The 18567-nt window shown below is 45.5% G+C and overlaps 2 protein-coding genes across 7 annotated transcripts in view; one reads left to right on the forward strand and one right to left on the reverse strand.

Annotated features, from left to right (window-relative positions):
- LOC126251335 (uncharacterized) overlaps positions 1–663 on the reverse strand; it is a 131690-nt gene extending 131027 nt beyond the window's left edge. For 2 of the 3 annotated variants that reach the window (XM_049951681.1, XM_049951683.1), the window contains exon 1: positions 533–663. In XM_049951681.1, the coding sequence (XP_049807638.1) occupies positions 533–558 (26 nt within the window). In that variant the 5' untranslated portion in view covers positions 559–663. The remainder of the gene's footprint in view (positions 1–532) is intronic. The other variant, XM_049951682.1, reaches the window with a different exon arrangement.
- A 207-nt stretch (positions 664–870) lies between these two features.
- LOC126251336 (RNA polymerase II-associated protein 3-like) overlaps positions 871–18567 on the forward strand; it is a 117648-nt gene continuing 99951 nt past the window's right edge. For 2 of the 4 annotated variants that reach the window (XM_049951692.1, XM_049951688.1), the window contains exon 1: positions 1091–1113. In XM_049951692.1, the coding sequence (XP_049807649.1) occupies positions 1106–1113 (8 nt within the window). In that variant the 5' untranslated portion in view covers positions 1091–1105. The other 2 variants (XM_049951691.1, XM_049951690.1) reach the window with 2 other exon arrangements.

An 18567-nucleotide genomic window follows, 5' to 3' on the forward strand; every position in this document is an offset into this window, starting at 1 on the left:
GAATTGGTACGCTTACGTACTGGTATGCGAATATTCCGATTACATTTATATCGTTGTAACACTTGAATTGTATTCATGATTCGTAATAGACCTACTGCACTCGTTGAACTGTATATAACTACGACAAAACTAGTCACAAAATGGATACTATTCTTATGAAATATTACCAGTGTAGCAGTTCTTCCGCAATCAAACTAACAAATAAGGATGGTGCAAACGGGGAAATGTAATCCAAAATAAGTAAACATATACTATAAAACGAGTAACATTATAAAATTCAGTAAAAGAAAGAGCTTGCAAATAATTTCAGTGGTATCTTCAGTAACTCATTTCGTTAAAGAAAGTTTCAAAGTGCCACTGCTAAAACGCACTTCCAATGGGAAAAGGTAACTTTATCATACATGTTGTATTAGCTATGTAGTATTCCATCACGAAGCGGGCACACACTTGGAGAAACAATCTAACCATTTACATGGCATGGCAAACAATTTAAAACAGCAACAATCAATTTCCACAAACAAATTTTGCTTACCTTTCAGTCACAGTACCATCGCTCATTTTGGCGCCTACAATTTAAACTGTGCAAAGAGCATAAGTTCAATGTGGAAATCTTAGAAAGGCCGAACGCCTGACACCGCCGCCTGTTACTTGGCCTGTGAGCAGCTGTATTGACATACAGTTGTTATTGAACTATACAATAAATAAGCAGAAGTGTTTAAATCTATAAAAAATATGGTTAATCACAAGCATAATTTGCTTACTTCAGTCTTTGCTGCGCCAAAATAGAATTCTTCCCATTAAGTAAAATTACTTATTTATCAGCTTCGTTATAATTATGTGAAGAATCTAAACTTTCGAAGAGTAGGTAAAACTGCGAAATTATATTTGCGAGTTGTACAGATTATTATTTCGGGCGCAGTGATTTCTACCTAGTATCAAGGCAGACTAAAGGTGGCACTGGCCAAGTGTCATTTCAACAATGTGTAACCGAAATATGGTTGATTGCAGAGAGGTATGTAATCATACTGTGTTTGTTTGTAACTTTGTATAGATCGTTGATACATGGCTGCATGTGCAATGTTTTGTGATTGGCAACGGGTAGCTAATGCGAAGGTATAACTGCATTACGACTTACGTTGAAGAAATTAGATAGTGAGGAAGGTCAGTAATAAGATATATAAATTATTCAACCTTAACGTTGCTACAAGATTCGCAAAGGGCTGATACTACTGTGAGACACGTTGGAGCGTCAAAGAAACCTGTCTCCGCACAGTGTCTTGGGGACGTAAAAGAGGTGTTGTGAGATTGAAACTAACTGTTCTGTACGATGTCGGCGTACCCATTACGCGCTAAATGATTCATGAGATGGAAACAACAGGTTACAACTTTCGAGAGGAGGAACAGATTGTTAACACACACACACACACACACAGAGAGAGAGAGAACACACACCAAATTCACCGGCTGTTTTACCAATGACTGATCACTCCATGTCATAACCCAGCAAGTAGTTACTTCCAGGAATTTCAATGAGCTGATTGATTCTAATTGTAATTCAGTGATGTTGTAGTGATTAGATATGACATTTTAATTTTGTGAAGTGCCTAATTTTACATTTTTGTATGTAGCCAATCTTTCTACCACTCGAAAATGTTATTAAGAACTATCAGACAGTACTTTATTACAGATAACCGTATTGTAGCCAAAAAGTTTGAGCTTGCTATTAATTTTGTCTATGTTATTGTTTGTGATCATTCAAAAAGAATATTGTAACACAGCTTTATTAGTGATACATACCGATAAAATAGTGTGTGTTGCATTTCTGTGATGTTTCCATCAACAGAAATACATTCTCTCTATCAGATAGGAAGATTTCTGATCTCAGGCAGCATTACAGTTTCATTGTCAAATCTTAAAGTGTTTGTTTATTTTTCTGAAACTAATTCCTGTCCAAAATTTCTCAGTGTTTTTCTTTATTTGCTTGCTGTGTTAATTAAGCAGCATGTCGGATTACCCATCTATCTTCTCAGCTACTGCTTCTCCTTATATGCATGGGAGATTGATGCAGAAATTTTTTATCTCCAGAAATATGATTATGGAAAGAAATTTTCTCATTATTATTGAGTTCTCTTTCCCTGTTAACTTACGGTTACCAACTTTGTGATTTGTCTGCCTATTTCAAGAAAAAGATTTCTCAGAAAGATTACTTTGAAAAGTAGCCGTATTTGTGATGACTATTAATGACGGATTATCCATGAGTGATTACTTGCAACTTACGTTCACACTATCTGTTACTCCTATACTTCATTGATAAAAGAAGATTCATGGAAGCTGTCAGCACTGTTGTCAGCTTTCAACTGTGAAATGCAAAAGGCTGCTGGTTGTACCAAACTACATGACTGAAAACAGTAATCACCCATAGAAATGTGGCAATACTGAGGCAATGCGATAGACATTTAAGCAAAACCACATAATGTGTTTGGCAGACGCACAAAGCTTCCATGCCCAGCACCATTTGTCAGGGCTCTCCTGTCGCAGCTGCAGGACCTGATGGGTAACACTGTTTTTGTTTTGAAATAATTTTTTTTCTCCAATCTGATTGTCTGTAAATGAGAGACTGTGTTCTAACCTTTGAAAATTATGTAAGATTTCCAGATATTTTTGTCATAATAAGGTGACTTGCTCACAACACCCAAGTTGGCCTTCTAAAAACCCCTTGTTCTACATGCTGTATCAACAGTGTATTGGGGTCGACAGAAGCGTCCGATCCCACGCGTCGGCTTTGACCCGTGACGTAAGGGTGTTGTCGTGTGTGACGTCATGACGGCGCGGAGTTTGGTTTGAGTGTGGCTGTCTCCAGTTCTGTTTTATCTTATTTTATTTACTTTTCTGATCTGTTCGTTCTATCTCGTGAGATTTTTTTTTTTAATTTAAAAACACGTATTAATTATTTTAATTATCTGTTTTAGTTTATTATATTTATCTTTCTGATCTGTTCGTTCTATCCCGTGAGATTTTTTTTTTTTTTTTTTTTTTTTTTTTTTTTTTTTTTTAAGACAAAAAACACTAATCAGCTACTGAAGCATCTTTATCTTCTATGGGTTGCAGGGGTTACGACCCCTGGGGAGGTGGGTGGGTATTCATACATGGCTGTCTTCACTTACACGTTGTAGCTACGCAAGGCGTCTAAATTTGTTTATATTTAGTTTGCCCCCCACCCAAAACACCCCATTTCCCGCGCTTGTCCCGTTAGTGTCATTAGGCTTCTTGTGGAAAGTGTGTGTGTGTGTTTTTGTTTCCGCCATATTTGTGATGTCCTGGGTCAAAGCTGACGGGCGGGATCGGACGCTTCCGTATTTCCGTGTATTGTCTCACTCTGATAACAGCTCTTTGAGGATCTTAGTGATTAGTGTATGTCTCTTCTTATACCATTGTTCATGTTTCACAAGTGAAACTAATTCTGGTGAAAGTTAAGAGTAAGGGCAGTGCTGTTTCTCTGTGCTCTAGATATCAGTTTTTGTAGTACTACTGTGAAATACGAAAGGAGCCAGTGAGAATACAACAGGCAAATAACATTTTTCTTACTAAAGAATATAAGTCAGTCTCCTGCCCCAATTATAAAATGTTTTTGAGATCTTTTAATGTACACTCCTGGAAATTGAAATAAGAACACCGTGAATTCATTGTCCCAGGAAGGGGAAACTTTATTGACACATTCCTGGGGTCAGATACATCACATGATCACACTGACAGAACCACAGGCACATAGACACAGGCAACAGAGCATGCACAATGTCGGCACTAGTACAGTGTATATCCACCTTTCGCAGCAATGCAGGCTGCTATTCTCCCATGGAAACGATCGTAGAGATGCTGGATGTAGTCCTGTGGAATGGCTTGCCATGCCATTTCCACCTGGCGCCTCAGTTGGACCAGCGTTCGTGCTGGACGTGCAGACCGCGTGAGACGACGCTTCATCCAGTCCCAAACATGCTCAATGGGGGACAGATCCGGAGATCTTGCTGGCCAGGGTAGTTGACTTACACCTTCTAGAGCACGTTGGGTGGCACGGGATACATGCGGACGTGCATTGTCCTGTTGGAACAGCAAGATCCCTTGCCAGTCTAGGAATGGTAGAACGATGGGTTCGATGACGGTTTGGATGTACCGTGCACTATTCAGTGTCCCCTCGACGATCACCAGTAGTGTACGGCCAGTGTAGGAGATCGCTCCCCACACCATGATGCCGGGTGTTGGCCCTGTGTGCCTCGGTCGTATGCAGTCCTGATTGTGGCGCTCACCTGCACGGCGCCAAACACGCATACGACCATCATTGGCACCAAGGCAGAAGCGACTCTCATCGCTGAAGACGACACGTCTCCATTCGTCCATCCATTCACGCCTGTCGCGACACCACTGGAGGCGGGCTGCACGATGTTGGGGTGTGAGCGGAAGACGGCCTAACGGTGTGCGGGACCGTAGCCAAGCTTCATGGAGACGGTTGCGAATGGTCCTCGCCAATACCCCAGGAGCAACAGTGTCCCTAATTTGCTGGGAAGTGGCGGTGCGGTCCCCTACGGCACTGCGTAGGATCCTACGGTCTTGGCGTGCATCCGTGCGTCGCTGCGGTCCGGTCCCAGGTCGACGGGCACGTGTACCTTCCGCCGACCACTGGCGACAACATCGATGTACTGTGGAGACCTCACGCCCCACGTGTTGAGCAATTCGGCGGTACGTCCACCTGGCCTCCCGCAAGCCCACTATACGCCCTCGCTCAAAGTCCGTCAACTGCACATACGGTTCACGTCCACGCTGTCGCGGCATGCTACCAGTGTTAAAGACTGCGATGGAGCTCCGTATGCCATGGCAAACTGGCTGACATTGACGGCGGCGGTGCACAAATGCTGCGCAGCTAGCGCCATTCGACGGCCAACACCGCGGTTCCTGGTGTGTCCGCTGTGCCGTGTGTGTGATCATTGCTTGTACAGCCCTCTCGCAGTGTCCGGAGCAAGTATGGTGGGTCTGACACACCGGTGTCAATGTGTTCTTTTTTCCATTTCCAGGAGTGTATTTGAAGAGAGAAGGGGGAGGTGGTGAGGCAATAGTAAAATGCTTAGGGCAGCTTCTTCAGAACTATTAAAACTTATTTCTTTTCATATCAGCAATTTAAACCTATGCCATAAAATAACCACTTTCTTGAGTTTTGTCATGTTGTGGTCTTCAGTCCAAAGATTGGTTTGATGCAGTTCTCCATGCTAGTGTACCCTGTGCAAACATCATCACCACACAACTACCACAGCCCACATCCATTTGTACTTGCTTAGTGTATTCAAGCCTTGGTCTCCCTATATCATTTTTACCATCCACACTTCCTTCTGCTATCGAACTGACAATTGCTGGATTCCTGAGGATGTGCCCTATCAGCTGATCCCATATCTTTTATCCAAGTTGTGCTATAAATTGCTTTTTTCTCCAGTTCAATTCATTACCTCCTTATTATAATCTGATCTCCTATCTAATCATCAGCATTCTTCTTTCTGTAACACCACATTTCGAAAGCTACTCCTCCTCCTCCTCCTCCTCCTCCTCCTCCTCCTCCTCGTCCTTTTTTTTCAGTTATTGTCTTGCTTCCAGCTCCTTCCTTTAAAAAATTTGTACGAGCTGTGGGCCCTTATTACAGTAAGGAATTCAAAAGCTTCTATCCTCTTCTTGTGTGAATTACCTATTGTGTATGTTTCACTTTCATACCAGGCTATGTTTAGCCCCCCTTAAACATCCCAACAACCACCACCATACCAGGCTACATTGCAGACAAATACCGCCAGAAAAGTCTTTATTAGATGTTAATAAATTCACCTTTCAAGAAATGCTTTTCTTGCTATTGCCAGCCTACAGTTTGCATTGTCTGATTTAATTTGACTGTATACTGGTATCATTGTTTTAGTATTATTGATAGGTTATTCATCTTGTGTCCTCTCTTCAAGACACTAACAGTTCCATTCCGTTAAACTGATCTTTCAATTCCTACAATGTCATTGATGAACCACAAAGTTTTTATTTCTTCTCCATGGACTTTAATTCCCTTTCCAAATTCCTTTTTGGTTTCCTTCAGAGCTAGCTTGAGGTGCAGGTTAAATAACATAGGGAATAGTATATGACCCTGTCCTGCTCCCTTTTCATGTTCTCTGATTCTTTTAACTATTGTCTGGTTTCTGTACACATTGTAAGTAACCTTTTCCTCCATGTATTTTGTCTTGTTTCCTTCAAAATTTGCAATTGTGTAACATTGTCAAAATTTTTCATTAAAACTACAAATTCAGGTTTACCATATTCTAAGATAAGCCATAAGATTAGCATTACCTCATGTGTTCCTACATTTCTTCAGAACACAAACTGATCTTACCCAAGGTCAGCGTCTATCACTTTTTCCATTCTTCTATAAATTATTGGTGTCAGTATTTTGCAACCATGATTTATTTAAACGTATAGTTTGTTAGTAGTCACATCTATCAGCACTTCCCTTCTTCAGAATCAGCATTGCTATGATCTCCATGAAGTCTGAGGGGTATTTCACGCCTGTATTACATATCTTGTACACCAGGTGGAATAATTTTGTCAAGGCTGGCTTTCCCAAGAACCTTCATAATTCTGAGGGAATGTCTCCCACTCCAGGAGCCTTGTTTCTACTTAAGCCTTTCAGTGCCCTATCAAATTCTTCTCACCGGATCATATATCCTATCGTATCTTCACATACTTCCTTTTCTCTTTCTACAGTATTGTCCTCAATTTGTTCCCATTGTATGGTCACATTGAAACCACAATAAAGTCCAAGCCCCAAAGAAGGGACACCACTGAAGTCCTACTTGTCCTCCGTGGTACTTCCTGGGGTGCAGATCAAACCACCCTCCTATGTTTGTACCAGTCCCTTATCCATTCGATACTAGACTATGGGTGCTTTTATTATGCATCTATATGTCTGTCCCTCTTACTCCACGTCAATACTATTCCCCAACATGGCATCCATTTGGCCACTGACGCCTTTTACACTAGCTCGGTTGAGAGTCTGTAAGCAGAAGCTGCTGAGCTACCACTATCCTACCACTATGACTTTTTCCCCAGCAGGTATGCATGCCGTTTGTCTCCCATGCATGGCCACCCATCATATGTCTCCTTCTTCGATGACTCCTTTGATCGCCTATATGGGGTGCGTCCCTCTTCTCAGTTACCTCCTGGAGTTCGCTTTTGGCTCTTGCTCTGGCAGCTTAACTTTATGCTACCTGCAACTTTCCCAGTGAGGTGTGAACCCTTCACCACCTTGCCTTCGTATGGTGGTCTGTGTTCACCTTGTCTTTCATTTGCTTCCTAAGGACACTACTTCAGCCTCGCTCCATAATCTGCAGTTTCGCAACCTTCGCATGGAACTTCACAATAGTACCTTTGTGTACACTGATAGCTGTCAGACTGACCGTGGTGTCGGGTGTGTCTTCATCATTGGTGTCAACATTTTTCCTTATCGGCTTCCGGCACACTGCTGAATATTTACAGCAGAGCTCTTTGCCCTGTATCAGGCCATGGAGTACATCCGGTGCCACAGTCTTTTCAATTGTGTCTTCTGCTCAGACCCTCGCAGCACCCTTCAAAACCTCTGTGCACTGTACACCACCCATGCCTTAGTACAATGAGTCCAGGAAAACTGTCACTTGCTCGCTCTTGATGGAGCCACTGTGATGTTTTTGTGGATTCCTCGTCATGTCGGTCTGCTATGAAATGAGGCTGCTGATACTGCTGCCAATGCTGCAGTCCTCGTACCTCAGTCCACTAGTTCTTATATTCCTTCAAAGGTCTCTGTGTTGCTGTCAGTCAGGAGGTGCTGTCACTTCGGCATTGCCACTGGTCCTCCCTTCATGGGAATAAGCTCCAGGTTATTAAGCCTCTCCCAGTGTCTTGGATGACCTCCTCTTGACTCTCTGCCGTGAGAAGGTCATTTTAACTAGGTTGCATATTGGGCTGTGCCTTTTTAGCCATTGCCATTTGTTAAGTGGCGCTCCTCCACCAGTCCACATAGCGCCCAAGTTTTAACTGTCTGCCATTTCCTGGCAGAATGCCAACTTTTTAACCATTTACATTCCTGCTTGGATTTGCCGTCTGACTTATCAGTTGTTTTCTCAAACGATGTGCGGGCTGTCGACCACGTTTTACTTTTTATCCATCGCAGCAACATGGTGAAGGCCATTAATTTTTACTTCTGGACCTCCGTTTCTCTATGGTATATTTAATAGACCTTTCTCCACGGCCCTGTTTTTGCTGTCTTCTCTTACATCAATTGGGATTGACGTGTAGTATTTTAACTCCTCTCTGTCTTCCTGTTCTATTGCCACATATGACCCTAGTTGTTCTTGCGCCCTCAAAACAAAACAAAAACAGTACAGAACAATCCCATATATGCCTAGGAGTGGTTGCTTGACATTCTGGAGCATCGGAACACCAGGCAACGGCCACCGTGCCAGGCGGGCCGTGCCAGGGAGAGGCCCTGTTCAGGGTGGATGGTATCAGGGCGGATGCTTTGCATTTGCAATGTATCGAGCTCCAAAAATGGGGTCATTCTTCTCCAGCCATCTCTTTGGGTGGTAACAGTTCATTGACTGTTGCTCCTTATGACCCTACAGCCTTCCCTTCCATGGCTACACACTGGAAGAAGGGCTTAGGCTTGCTGGCTTGGGGTGAAACATTTTCTCCACTACGTGGTCTGTACTAGGATGGATGGGGACACATTCATCACTACGAAGCTGTTATTTCTTATGGAAAACGTCGAAGACAAGTTTGGAAAAGTGGAGTCTCTCAGTAAGATATAGTCTGGTTCCCTGTTGATCAAAACTGCTTCTGCCACCCAATCTGCAGCACTTCATGCTTGTGATCGTTATGATGTCCCAGTGTCCATTACTCTTCACCAGTTTTTGAGTATGGCTCAGGGAGTCATTTTTTGTAGGGATATCATCCTTCATACTATGAGGAACACTGGGCCAATCTGGAATGACAGAGTATTCATTTTGTTTGGCATATTCAGGAAGGTTTTAAGGACAAACACATGGATACTGGCATTTTTATTCTGGCATTTGAGGGAGGTACCCTCCCACAAAAGGTCAAGGTTATCTGTTATTGGTGTGACGTGAAGCTGTACATCCCGCCACCCATGCGATGCTTTTGACGCTTGCGTTTCAGGCACGTGTTCACGGTGTATGGCAGACCCTCTATGTGGTGACTTTCTACACCCAGTCAAAGAGGATAGCCCCTGTGTTCCACCATGTCTGTGTGTGTGTGTGTGTGTGTGTGTGTGTGTGTGTGTGTGTATGTGTTTTAATTGTCACAACCATCACTCTCCACTCTCACCACATTCCCCAGCTTATAAAGAAAAAAATAAGGTACACGATTATAAATCCCCAGATCATTTGTCTAACACTGAGGCTAGTTAAAAAGTTGACCAACTTCATCCTGTGTTGATGACTTCTATTTTGGCTCTGTTACTTCCTTTACCGCTCCTCCCTCTTCCTAATCCCAGTCCCATCCCTTTCTTCTCTTTCCCCTCCACTGCAGTTCCCATGCCCTCCTCTCCAGGTGCCACTCCCCCTCCCTGGCTGAAGAAGTACCTCCCCCCCCCCCCCATCTTCAGCTCCCGGATGGAGCTACCTCCTGGTAATCCTCCCCATGGTGTCTCTCAGGCCAGAGGCCTGCTGCTACATCTTGGCCACAGAACACATAGTCTGTTTGCCCCAAGGTTGCCTTTTCTCTTTCAGTTCCGGATCTTGCAGCAGCCTGCTCTCCCATTGTGCCCTACCCTTCTCATCCTATGAAAGAGAAAAAAAGAAGAAAAAGAAAAAACACAAGTCCCCAGACAAGTAGACCCCCCCCCCCCTCCCCTGCCAGTACCCCAGGAGTCGCCATCTTCCCCCTAGCAACCTGAGTCTGACCTCTTTTTTTTATGGATGTCTCCCTGACCTCATTGGCAATAGATGGTGACCCAGCAGTCTGATTGGCACCAGCCCGTTCACATACCATTCAAATACCCATTCCGTGCCTATTTAATGGAAATTTAATTGATACTACCGTCACCTCCCAGAGATGCAGTCCCTTATCGCCTTTTACTCAGCAGCTTGTGTCATTTTCCAGGAATCTCATTTTACTGATGATCACTCACCGACCCTTCATGGCTTCCATGGTATCTGTCAGAACCAGGTCGCCCCCTTGAGAGCTTCTGGTAGCATCTGCATGTTGCTCCATACGGTTATTGTTAGTACATGGATCTCACTTCGTTCTCCATTGGAAGCAGTTGCCATCCAGGTCCACTTCAACTTTGCCATCACAGTTTGCAATCTTTATCTCCCTCCTGACAGGCCATCTATGTATACTGCCCTAACTGCTCGCCTTCAGCAACTCCCTCCTTTCTTTCGTCTCCTTGGGGATTTTAATGCCCATCACCCTTTTTGTGGCAATGCTTTTTCATCTAGTTGGGGGCTCCTCATTGACCAGTTTGCTGCGGACCACAGCCTGTGCCTTTTTAATGATGGTACCCCTACTCATTTTATAACTGTATGTCACAGTTTTCTCTTCCATTGATGTTTCGCTCTCGTCCTCTCCTCTTCTTCCTTCCTTACATTGGTCTCCACACAATGACCTGTGATAGTGACCACCTCCTGTTGATTCTCTCGTTCCCATCCCACCGCCTGCTGCCCAGGTTACCGCATTGGGTTTTCCATCGTGCTGATTGGCCTCCCAAATCATTTTCCGCCTCCTTGGATGGGTTGTATTGAAGTCGTTCATGAACTGTCCGTTAAGATAATCCATGCTGCCGGCTTTGCTGTTTCCCTTTTTACAGGCCCTATTCACTGTTGGTCATTTCCGTGGTGGAGTGTGGCTGTTGCCACTGCTTTCCGTGATTGTTGTTGCGCCTTACAATATCTTAAGTGGCATCCATCTTCAGCTGGTTTTATTACGTGCCAAAGCTTGTTACTTAATCACACACAGCAAATGGGTGTCTTGGGAACACTTTCTCCTCTTAAGGCTCTTTTGTCACTTCATCACAGGTACGGGTTACACTCTGCACCCACCAAAATTGTCAGTAGTTGTCTTCCATTGTGGGACTTGTCCTTTCTGGAGGCCATTGCACAGGTCCATCGGTTCTCATGTAACACCTTGCAACACATTTTGCGATGGCATTGGCATCAGCCTGCTATCCAGCTGCCTTCCTCCTCCAGAAACAGTGGGCTGAAGCTTCCTGCTTGTATTTTATCCCTTGTCAGGTGGAATTCCACAGTGAACCTTTTACTGATTGGGAGCTTCTTGTAGCCCTCTCTTCTTCCCATGATTCATCTCCCAACCCTGATTCCCCCCATAACCAGTTTGCTTCAACACATCAGTCTTCCACAACGTCAGTATCTCCTCCAGGCTGTTAACTATATTTGGCTCAAAGGCATTTTCCCTTCTCAGTGGAGACACAGTATTATGGTTCCTGTCCTGAACCCGGCAAGGATGTGTTGTCCTGTTATAGTTACCAGCCCATCAGCCTCACCAATTTCCTCTGTAAGTTATTAGAATGGATGGTGACTTGTAAGCTCAATTGCAATTTGGAGGTATTGTCTCCGATTGATCATCTGCTTGAATTGAAAGCCGCAGTTAGACAGGCCTTTCTTAGTGCTGCCATCTTGTCAGTCTTCTTCAATCTTCATAAGGTTTAGTACTCAGCTTGGTACCATCACATCCTCCTTACACTCCGTGAATGAGGTTTTCGAGGCCCTGATTTTTATTCACCAGTTCCTGCCCCACCGAATGTTCAGAGTACAGGTTAGCACTTTTCTCAGCTCTCCACACACACAGGAGACTGGCTCTCAGTGCCCTTTAAAGTCTATGTGCACTGTACACCGCCCATCCCTTAGTGCAACGGGTCCAGGAAAACTGTCACTTGTTCACTCTTGGTGGAGCCACCATAAAGCTTATGTGGGCTCCTGGTCGTGTCGGTCTGCCAGGAAATGAGGCTGCTGAGACTGCTGCAAAGGCTGCAGCCCTCTTACCTCAGCCCACTAGTTCCTATATTCATTCCAATGATCTCTGTGTTGCCGTCTGTCAGGTGGTGGTGTCCCTTTGGCATCACCAATGATCATCCCTCTGTGGAAATAAGCTCAGGATTATTAAGCCTCTCCCAGTGGCTGGGACAACCTCCTCAGCCCTCCCACCGGGAGGAGGTCATTTAACCGTTTATGTTCCCGTTTGGGTTTGCCGTCTGAGTTATCAGCCATTTTAGCGAATGATGCACAGACTGTCGACCGCATTTTGCTTTTTATCTGTCAAAGCAGTATGGCAAAGGCCATTTAATTTTTAGTTTTGGACCTCCGTTTCTGTATGATGTCTTTTGTAGCCCTTTCTCCACATCCCTGTTTATAGTCGTCTTCACTTACATTGACGTTTAGTCATTTTTTAGCTCCTCTCTGTCTTCATATTCTATAGTTTTCTATAGTTTTGATGTGGACGCTTATGACCCCAGTTGTTTTTGCACCCTAAAAAAAAATAGAAGACTGGAATTCCCCAGAGCTCCATATTAAGTGTCCTTTTTATCATCACTATTAATGGACTTGTGGCCTCTGCCAGACTGTTGGTCGTCCCTGCTCTGTATGTGGATGACTTTTGTATTTCATCTAGCTCCCACTCAATGGCCTCTGAGGAATGAGAGCTCCAGGGTGCCATCCAGCACACTTCCCTGTGGACACTTTCACAGTGTTTTCAATTCTCTCCCTTTAAGTTGAAGGGAATGCATTTGTCTCCATACTATATGGTCCACCCTGATTTGGAGCTCTTATCTCGACTCCCAATACCTGACCCTGATCACCCAGTTCCGTTTCTTGGATCTCCTTTTTGACGACAGACTTACTTGGTTGACCCATATCTGTCATCTGACTGTTGGCTGTTTGCATAAACTCAATGTTCTTCATTTCCTTGCCCACACCTATTCGGGGGCAGATCGTTCGACCCTTCTCTGCCAATAACAGGTGTTCTGTCTCATCTGGACTATAGTTGTCAAGTTTATGGATCAGCTGTCCCTTCCATGCTGCTCCACATGGACCTGGTTAACCATTGTGGTACCTTGTTATCCACCGGTGTTTTTTGCACTAGCCCTGTCAATAGTCGTCTGGTTGACACTGGAATCCCTCCAGTTTAGATTTGGCGGTCCCAGTCATGGTTTCCTATGCCATCACTGTCTGCCCATCCCCTGCTCACCCTTCCTGTTCTATTCTTTTCGCAGCTTTGGGCCATCACCCACCTGCTGCCCACCCTCAGGCGGGTTTGCAGGTTGCACTCCACCTCACTTTTCTCTGTTGTGACTTCCATCTCCCCTTCTTATCCTCTTCTCCACCTTCTCTCCTGACCACACCCCCGTGGTTAGTTCCCCGGCCCCAGATTTAGATGGGTCTCCTCCAGGGTCCAAAATCCTCCATCGCTCCAGTGGTGTTCCATTGTTTGCTACAAACACTGTTATGGAAGTTTCAAAGTGCCTTTGTTTTTTACACCAAGGCTTTAAGTCCGCTGATAATGTAGGATATTCCTTCACATCTTCTGTTGGCATGGAACACCAATTATTTCCTGCCACGTGTTGGGTGTTTACTGTGGAATTGATGGCCGTCTATCAGGCCCTCTGCTTCATTAAACAGTCCTCCCTCACCTGAGTTTTGTTATGTACAGACTCAATCAGTGGCCTTCAGGCTATTGCTTGGTGTTTTTCCCACCACCCCTTGGTCTCTGCCATCCACAACCTTCTCGCTGATCTTGGAGATGCTTCTTGTTTGGTTGATTTACTTTGGGTTTCTGGCCACGTAGGTATCCCAGGTAATGAACTTGGTTATCTGGCGGCTGGGGCTGCCACATGTCACCTGTTCTCTGTGACCCCTCCCGGGGTGGATTTGCAACTTTGCATCAAATCCGTTTCTGCTCAGTCATGGGCTGAGGCTGACTCTTCGGAGATAACCCCCCCGCCATCTAATAAACTTTGCGCTGTCAAGGAGACCCCACCATGAGATGTTCTTCCCTCTGCTCCTCCCGGCAGGAATCTACCATCCTCTGCCATCTTCGTATTGGCCATACTAGGGGATCTGTGAGTTTTTACTCCTCAATGAGTTGTATTTGATAGAGGTGGAAAGAGGACGCAGAAAATAAAAGGTGTAGAAAACTAAAAGGGAGTGAAAGGAGGGATATTTACTGTGAAGAAATGCTGAGACTGAAGAAATTAACATAAATTAAGGTCAGGTGGATGTCAAAAATCAAGGACATGTTGTAGCACCAGTTCCCACCTGTGGATTTCTGAGAAACTGGTGCCTGGAGGAAGAATCCAGATGGCACTTGTGTACAGGTCATAACCAATAAATTGTGGTCAGAGTCCACATCTGCCCCTGGAAACATCTTTCAGCTTAAACTCTGGTTTTTAAATCTCTATCTTACCACTATGCAATTAATCTGAATCTTCCAGTGCTTCCAGATCTCTTCCACATATACAAACTCCTTTTCTAGTTCTTAAACCAAGTGTTAGCAAGGATTAAATTAAGCTCTTTGCAAAATTCTACCAGGGCACTTCCTCTTTCATTCCTTTTCTCCTCATCCATGTTGTCCTGCTATTTTTCTTCTCTTCCTTTCTCTATTGTCAAATTCCTATCACACTTTATGGTTAAATTTTCACCTACTTTGACTGTTTAAATAATTTCCTTTATTTCATCATACACCCTTTCAATCTCTTCCTCATCTGCAGAACTGGTTGGTACATAAACTTGTGCTAGTGTGATGGTATTGGCTTCATGTCTATCTTAGATATGATAATGCATTCTCTATGCTGTTAACAATTGCTTACCCAGATTGTTACTCTCTTATTCATTAATTGGCCTTCTTCTGAATTACTGCTGTACTGACCTGACCAGAAACCCCTTTCATCCTGCCACTACACTTCACTACAAGGTGTACAACTTGGCTTCCACCATTTGCCGATAGGTGGTGACAATGGTAAGTAGCGGTCAAAAGAAACAGACCGCCGACACCAGGCAGTTAGCTTGTACCTCGATCAACATATCCTCATTCAAACATTAGTTGACTTGTGTCTGCATCATAAAGTTGTTCTTGATTGAAAATGTCAGTTTACGAGCCTAATTCTCGTCATTTGCGGGAGGTGTTACTGTTTTGTTTCAATATGAAGAAAACAGTGGCTGAGTCTCATCGAATACTCTCAAATACTCCCCCAGCGGGTTTAGGGGTTAGAATTGGCCCGCGGTATTCCCGTGTGTCGTAAGAGGTGACTAAAAGGAGTCTCACACTTTTCGACCTTTCTGTGATTGTCCCCTGTCGGGTTTGACCTCCATATTTCCAAATTTTGCTGAAGAGCGAACAATTGGGGAAGGGTGCTTTACAAGGTACATCGTGTCCATAGTGCGTTGAGATCTGTAGCCCCCTTTCTCATCGTTGCATTGCAGTCCTGTCTATTGTGGTGGGGCCGCCATATACCCTGTTGGTTGTAGCCCCCTGACAACACAGGGATCGCTCTGCTGATGCCTGTGCCTTTAACTCCCCATGTATGCCAAGAAGTAGATCCCTATCTCCCTGGGGCTCAGGACTTCCGGCAATGGCCATCCTGCCAGGTGGCCCTTGCTGCGGCTGGGTGGCTCCCATGGGGAGGGCCCTTGGTTGGTTTGGGTGGCATCAGGGTGGATGACACGCAGTGAAGTGTGGCACATCTTCTCTTGCTGGTGGCCAACCACCAGCAGTCTCTAAGCATTCGAGGGCTCAATTCAATGCACAAACGTATGATTCCTAATTGTTCCCCTCCCTGGCCACACCATGGGAGGAACAAAGGGCTAAGGCTGGCAGCGACGCTTATTCACCCCGGTACCTAGTCTGTACACGAGGTGATGGGGAATCCTTTGTGTCCATGAAGCCTCAGTTATTTGTAGAGCATTTAGAGGACACATTTGGGGAGATGGAGGGCTTGTCCAAAATGCGATCTGGGTCAGTCTTGATCATAAAAGCTTCTTCTGCCCAGTCACAGGCATTACTCGCTTGTGACAAGCTGGGGAATGTTTCTGTTGCTATCACGCCCCATAGGAGCTCAAATATGCTCCAGGATATTATCTTCCACAGGGATCTTCTTTTACAGTCCGATGACAAGCTGCATGCCAACTTAAAGTGACGAGGTGTCCATTTCCTCTGGCGCGTCCACTGGGGTTCGAGGGATAATCAGGTTAACACCAGTGCCTTCATCTTGGCCTTCGAGGGTGATACATTACCCGAGAAGGTCAAGGTGATGGTCTACCGCTGTGATGTCAGGCCATATATCCCTTCCCCGATGCGGTGCTTGAAGTGCTGGAAGTTCGGTCATATGTCTTCCCTCTGTACTTCCAGCCTCATATGTCGAGGTGGTTGTTGTCCATCCCATCCCAATAGTCCATGTGCCCCGCCTCCCATCTGTGTCAACTGCGGGGAGCACCATTTCCCTTGCTCGCCGGATCTAGGATTTTAGAAAAGGATAGGAAAATAATGGAATACAATATCCTGGACGCCCATGACATCATCTTAAGCCACCACTAGAACTGCAGTTCCTGCCGCATCCATTGCACAAATTCCGGTCACCTCTAAGCCGTAAGACTACACCTGCCCCCTTGATGAAGACCAAGGAACTTGCGGTGGCACCCATGCCACCACTGGCGTCCGCTGAGGACCTGGATGTCGCCGGACCCTCAGACGCAATGGATATCGCCTTCTCAGGAAATGGTCAGTGGCAGCAGATGACCCTGAGGCCTAAACAGCCTCATTGAATGTTCAGTGCCTTCCCAGTCTCACGATCGTATGGTTTTTTTCCACCATCTTGCTGAACTCTGACAACTTGTCAGCCTTCACCCTTTCTTTTGCATTTCTCTCCAAGAAAACTGGTTTCCGGCGATGTGAACCCCCACCTTTCATGGCTATTGGGGTTATTATAAGAATTGGGCAGCTTCTTAGAGGGTATCTGGTGGAGTGTGTGTCTATGTCCTTAACTCACTTTACAGCGAGTGTGTCCGTCTTCAAACTCCCTTAGAGGCTGTCGCTGTTAGGATGTCGATGCCTCAGGCTGCTACTGTCTGCAGTATCTATCTTCCACCGGATGGTGATGTCCCACAGCATGTATTGGCTGCACTGATAGCCCAATTGACGCCAAATTTTCTGTTACTGGGCTACTTTTAAGGCACATAATCCTTTGTAGGATGGATTGGTGGCAACTGGCCGAGGCACTGTCGTTGAGCAAGTGTTGGCACAGCTCGACCTTTCTCTCTTAAATAATGGTGCCTCCACACATTTCAGTGTGGCACATGGCACGTACTTCGCCATCAACCTTTCAGTCTGCAGCCCTGACCTTCTACCGTTTGTCCAATGGAGTGTGCGTGATGACTTGTGCGGTAGTGACCACTTTCTGACCTTTCTGTCACTGCTGTGACATCAATCTTCTGGGCGCCTTCCCAGGTGGGCTTTGAATAAGGCTTACTGGGACTTGTTCGCCTCCATTGCCACTATTGAGCCTCTTCCTCATGACGCCATTTATATGGTGGTTCACACGATAACCACCGGCATCGTTTCTGCAGCAGAATCTGTACTTCCCTGTTCTTCCGGGTCCCCTCGGTGGACTTTGCTTCGAATTGACCAGAGATCACTGAGGCGATTAGAGATCGCAGGCAGGCCCTCCAACATCATAAGTGGCACCCATCACTGGAACGCCACCTTTAAGTGGCTCCGTGCTCGAGCTCGACACCTTATTCACCAATGGAAGCAGGAGTGCTGGGAAAGGTATGTCTCCGCCATTGGCATCTGTACCTCTCCATCACAGGTTTGGACCAAGATAAGGCGGCTCTATGGCTATCGGACTCCTGTCAGTGTACCTGGGCTTTCTCTGAATGGAGCAGTTGTACTGAATCGGACACGAATGCTGAACTCTTAGCAGAGCATTATGCTCAGAGTTCTGCTTCTACGACTTACCCGCTGGCCTTCCGCTCCCTGAAAGAGCAGTTGGAACGTCAGAGGCTTTAATTCCAAACACGCCACCCTGAATCGTACAGTGTTCCATTCAGTGAGTGGGAATTCCAAAGTACCCTCACTGCTTGCCCTGATATAGCTCCCAGGCCAGATCGCATCCACTGTCAGATGCTCAAACACCTCTCGGTGGACTGCCAGCGACGCCTCCTAGACCTTTTCGACCATATCTGGGTTGAACGTGAGTTCCCATCTCAATGGCGGAAAAGCAGTATCATACCAGTGTTGAAGCCTGGCAAGAACCCACTGGAGGTAGATAGCTGCCACCCCATTAGTCTCACCAATGTTCTGTCAAGTTGCTTGAACATATGGTGAGCCAGAGGTTGAGTTGGCTACTTGGGTCTCGGGGCCTACTGGCTCTGTCTCAGGTTGGATCCCATAAGGGCCACTCTGCCACCGATAATCTAGTCTGCCTGGAGTCTGCCATCTGTACGGCCTTTGTCCGCCATCAGCATTTGGTTGCCGTCTTTTTTGACATGCAGAAGGCAT

This window comes from Schistocerca nitens, chromosome 4, assembly GCF_023898315.1.
Source record: "Schistocerca nitens isolate TAMUIC-IGC-003100 chromosome 4, iqSchNite1.1, whole genome shotgun sequence".
NCBI classification, from domain to species: domain Eukaryota; kingdom Metazoa; phylum Arthropoda; class Insecta; order Orthoptera; family Acrididae; genus Schistocerca; species Schistocerca nitens.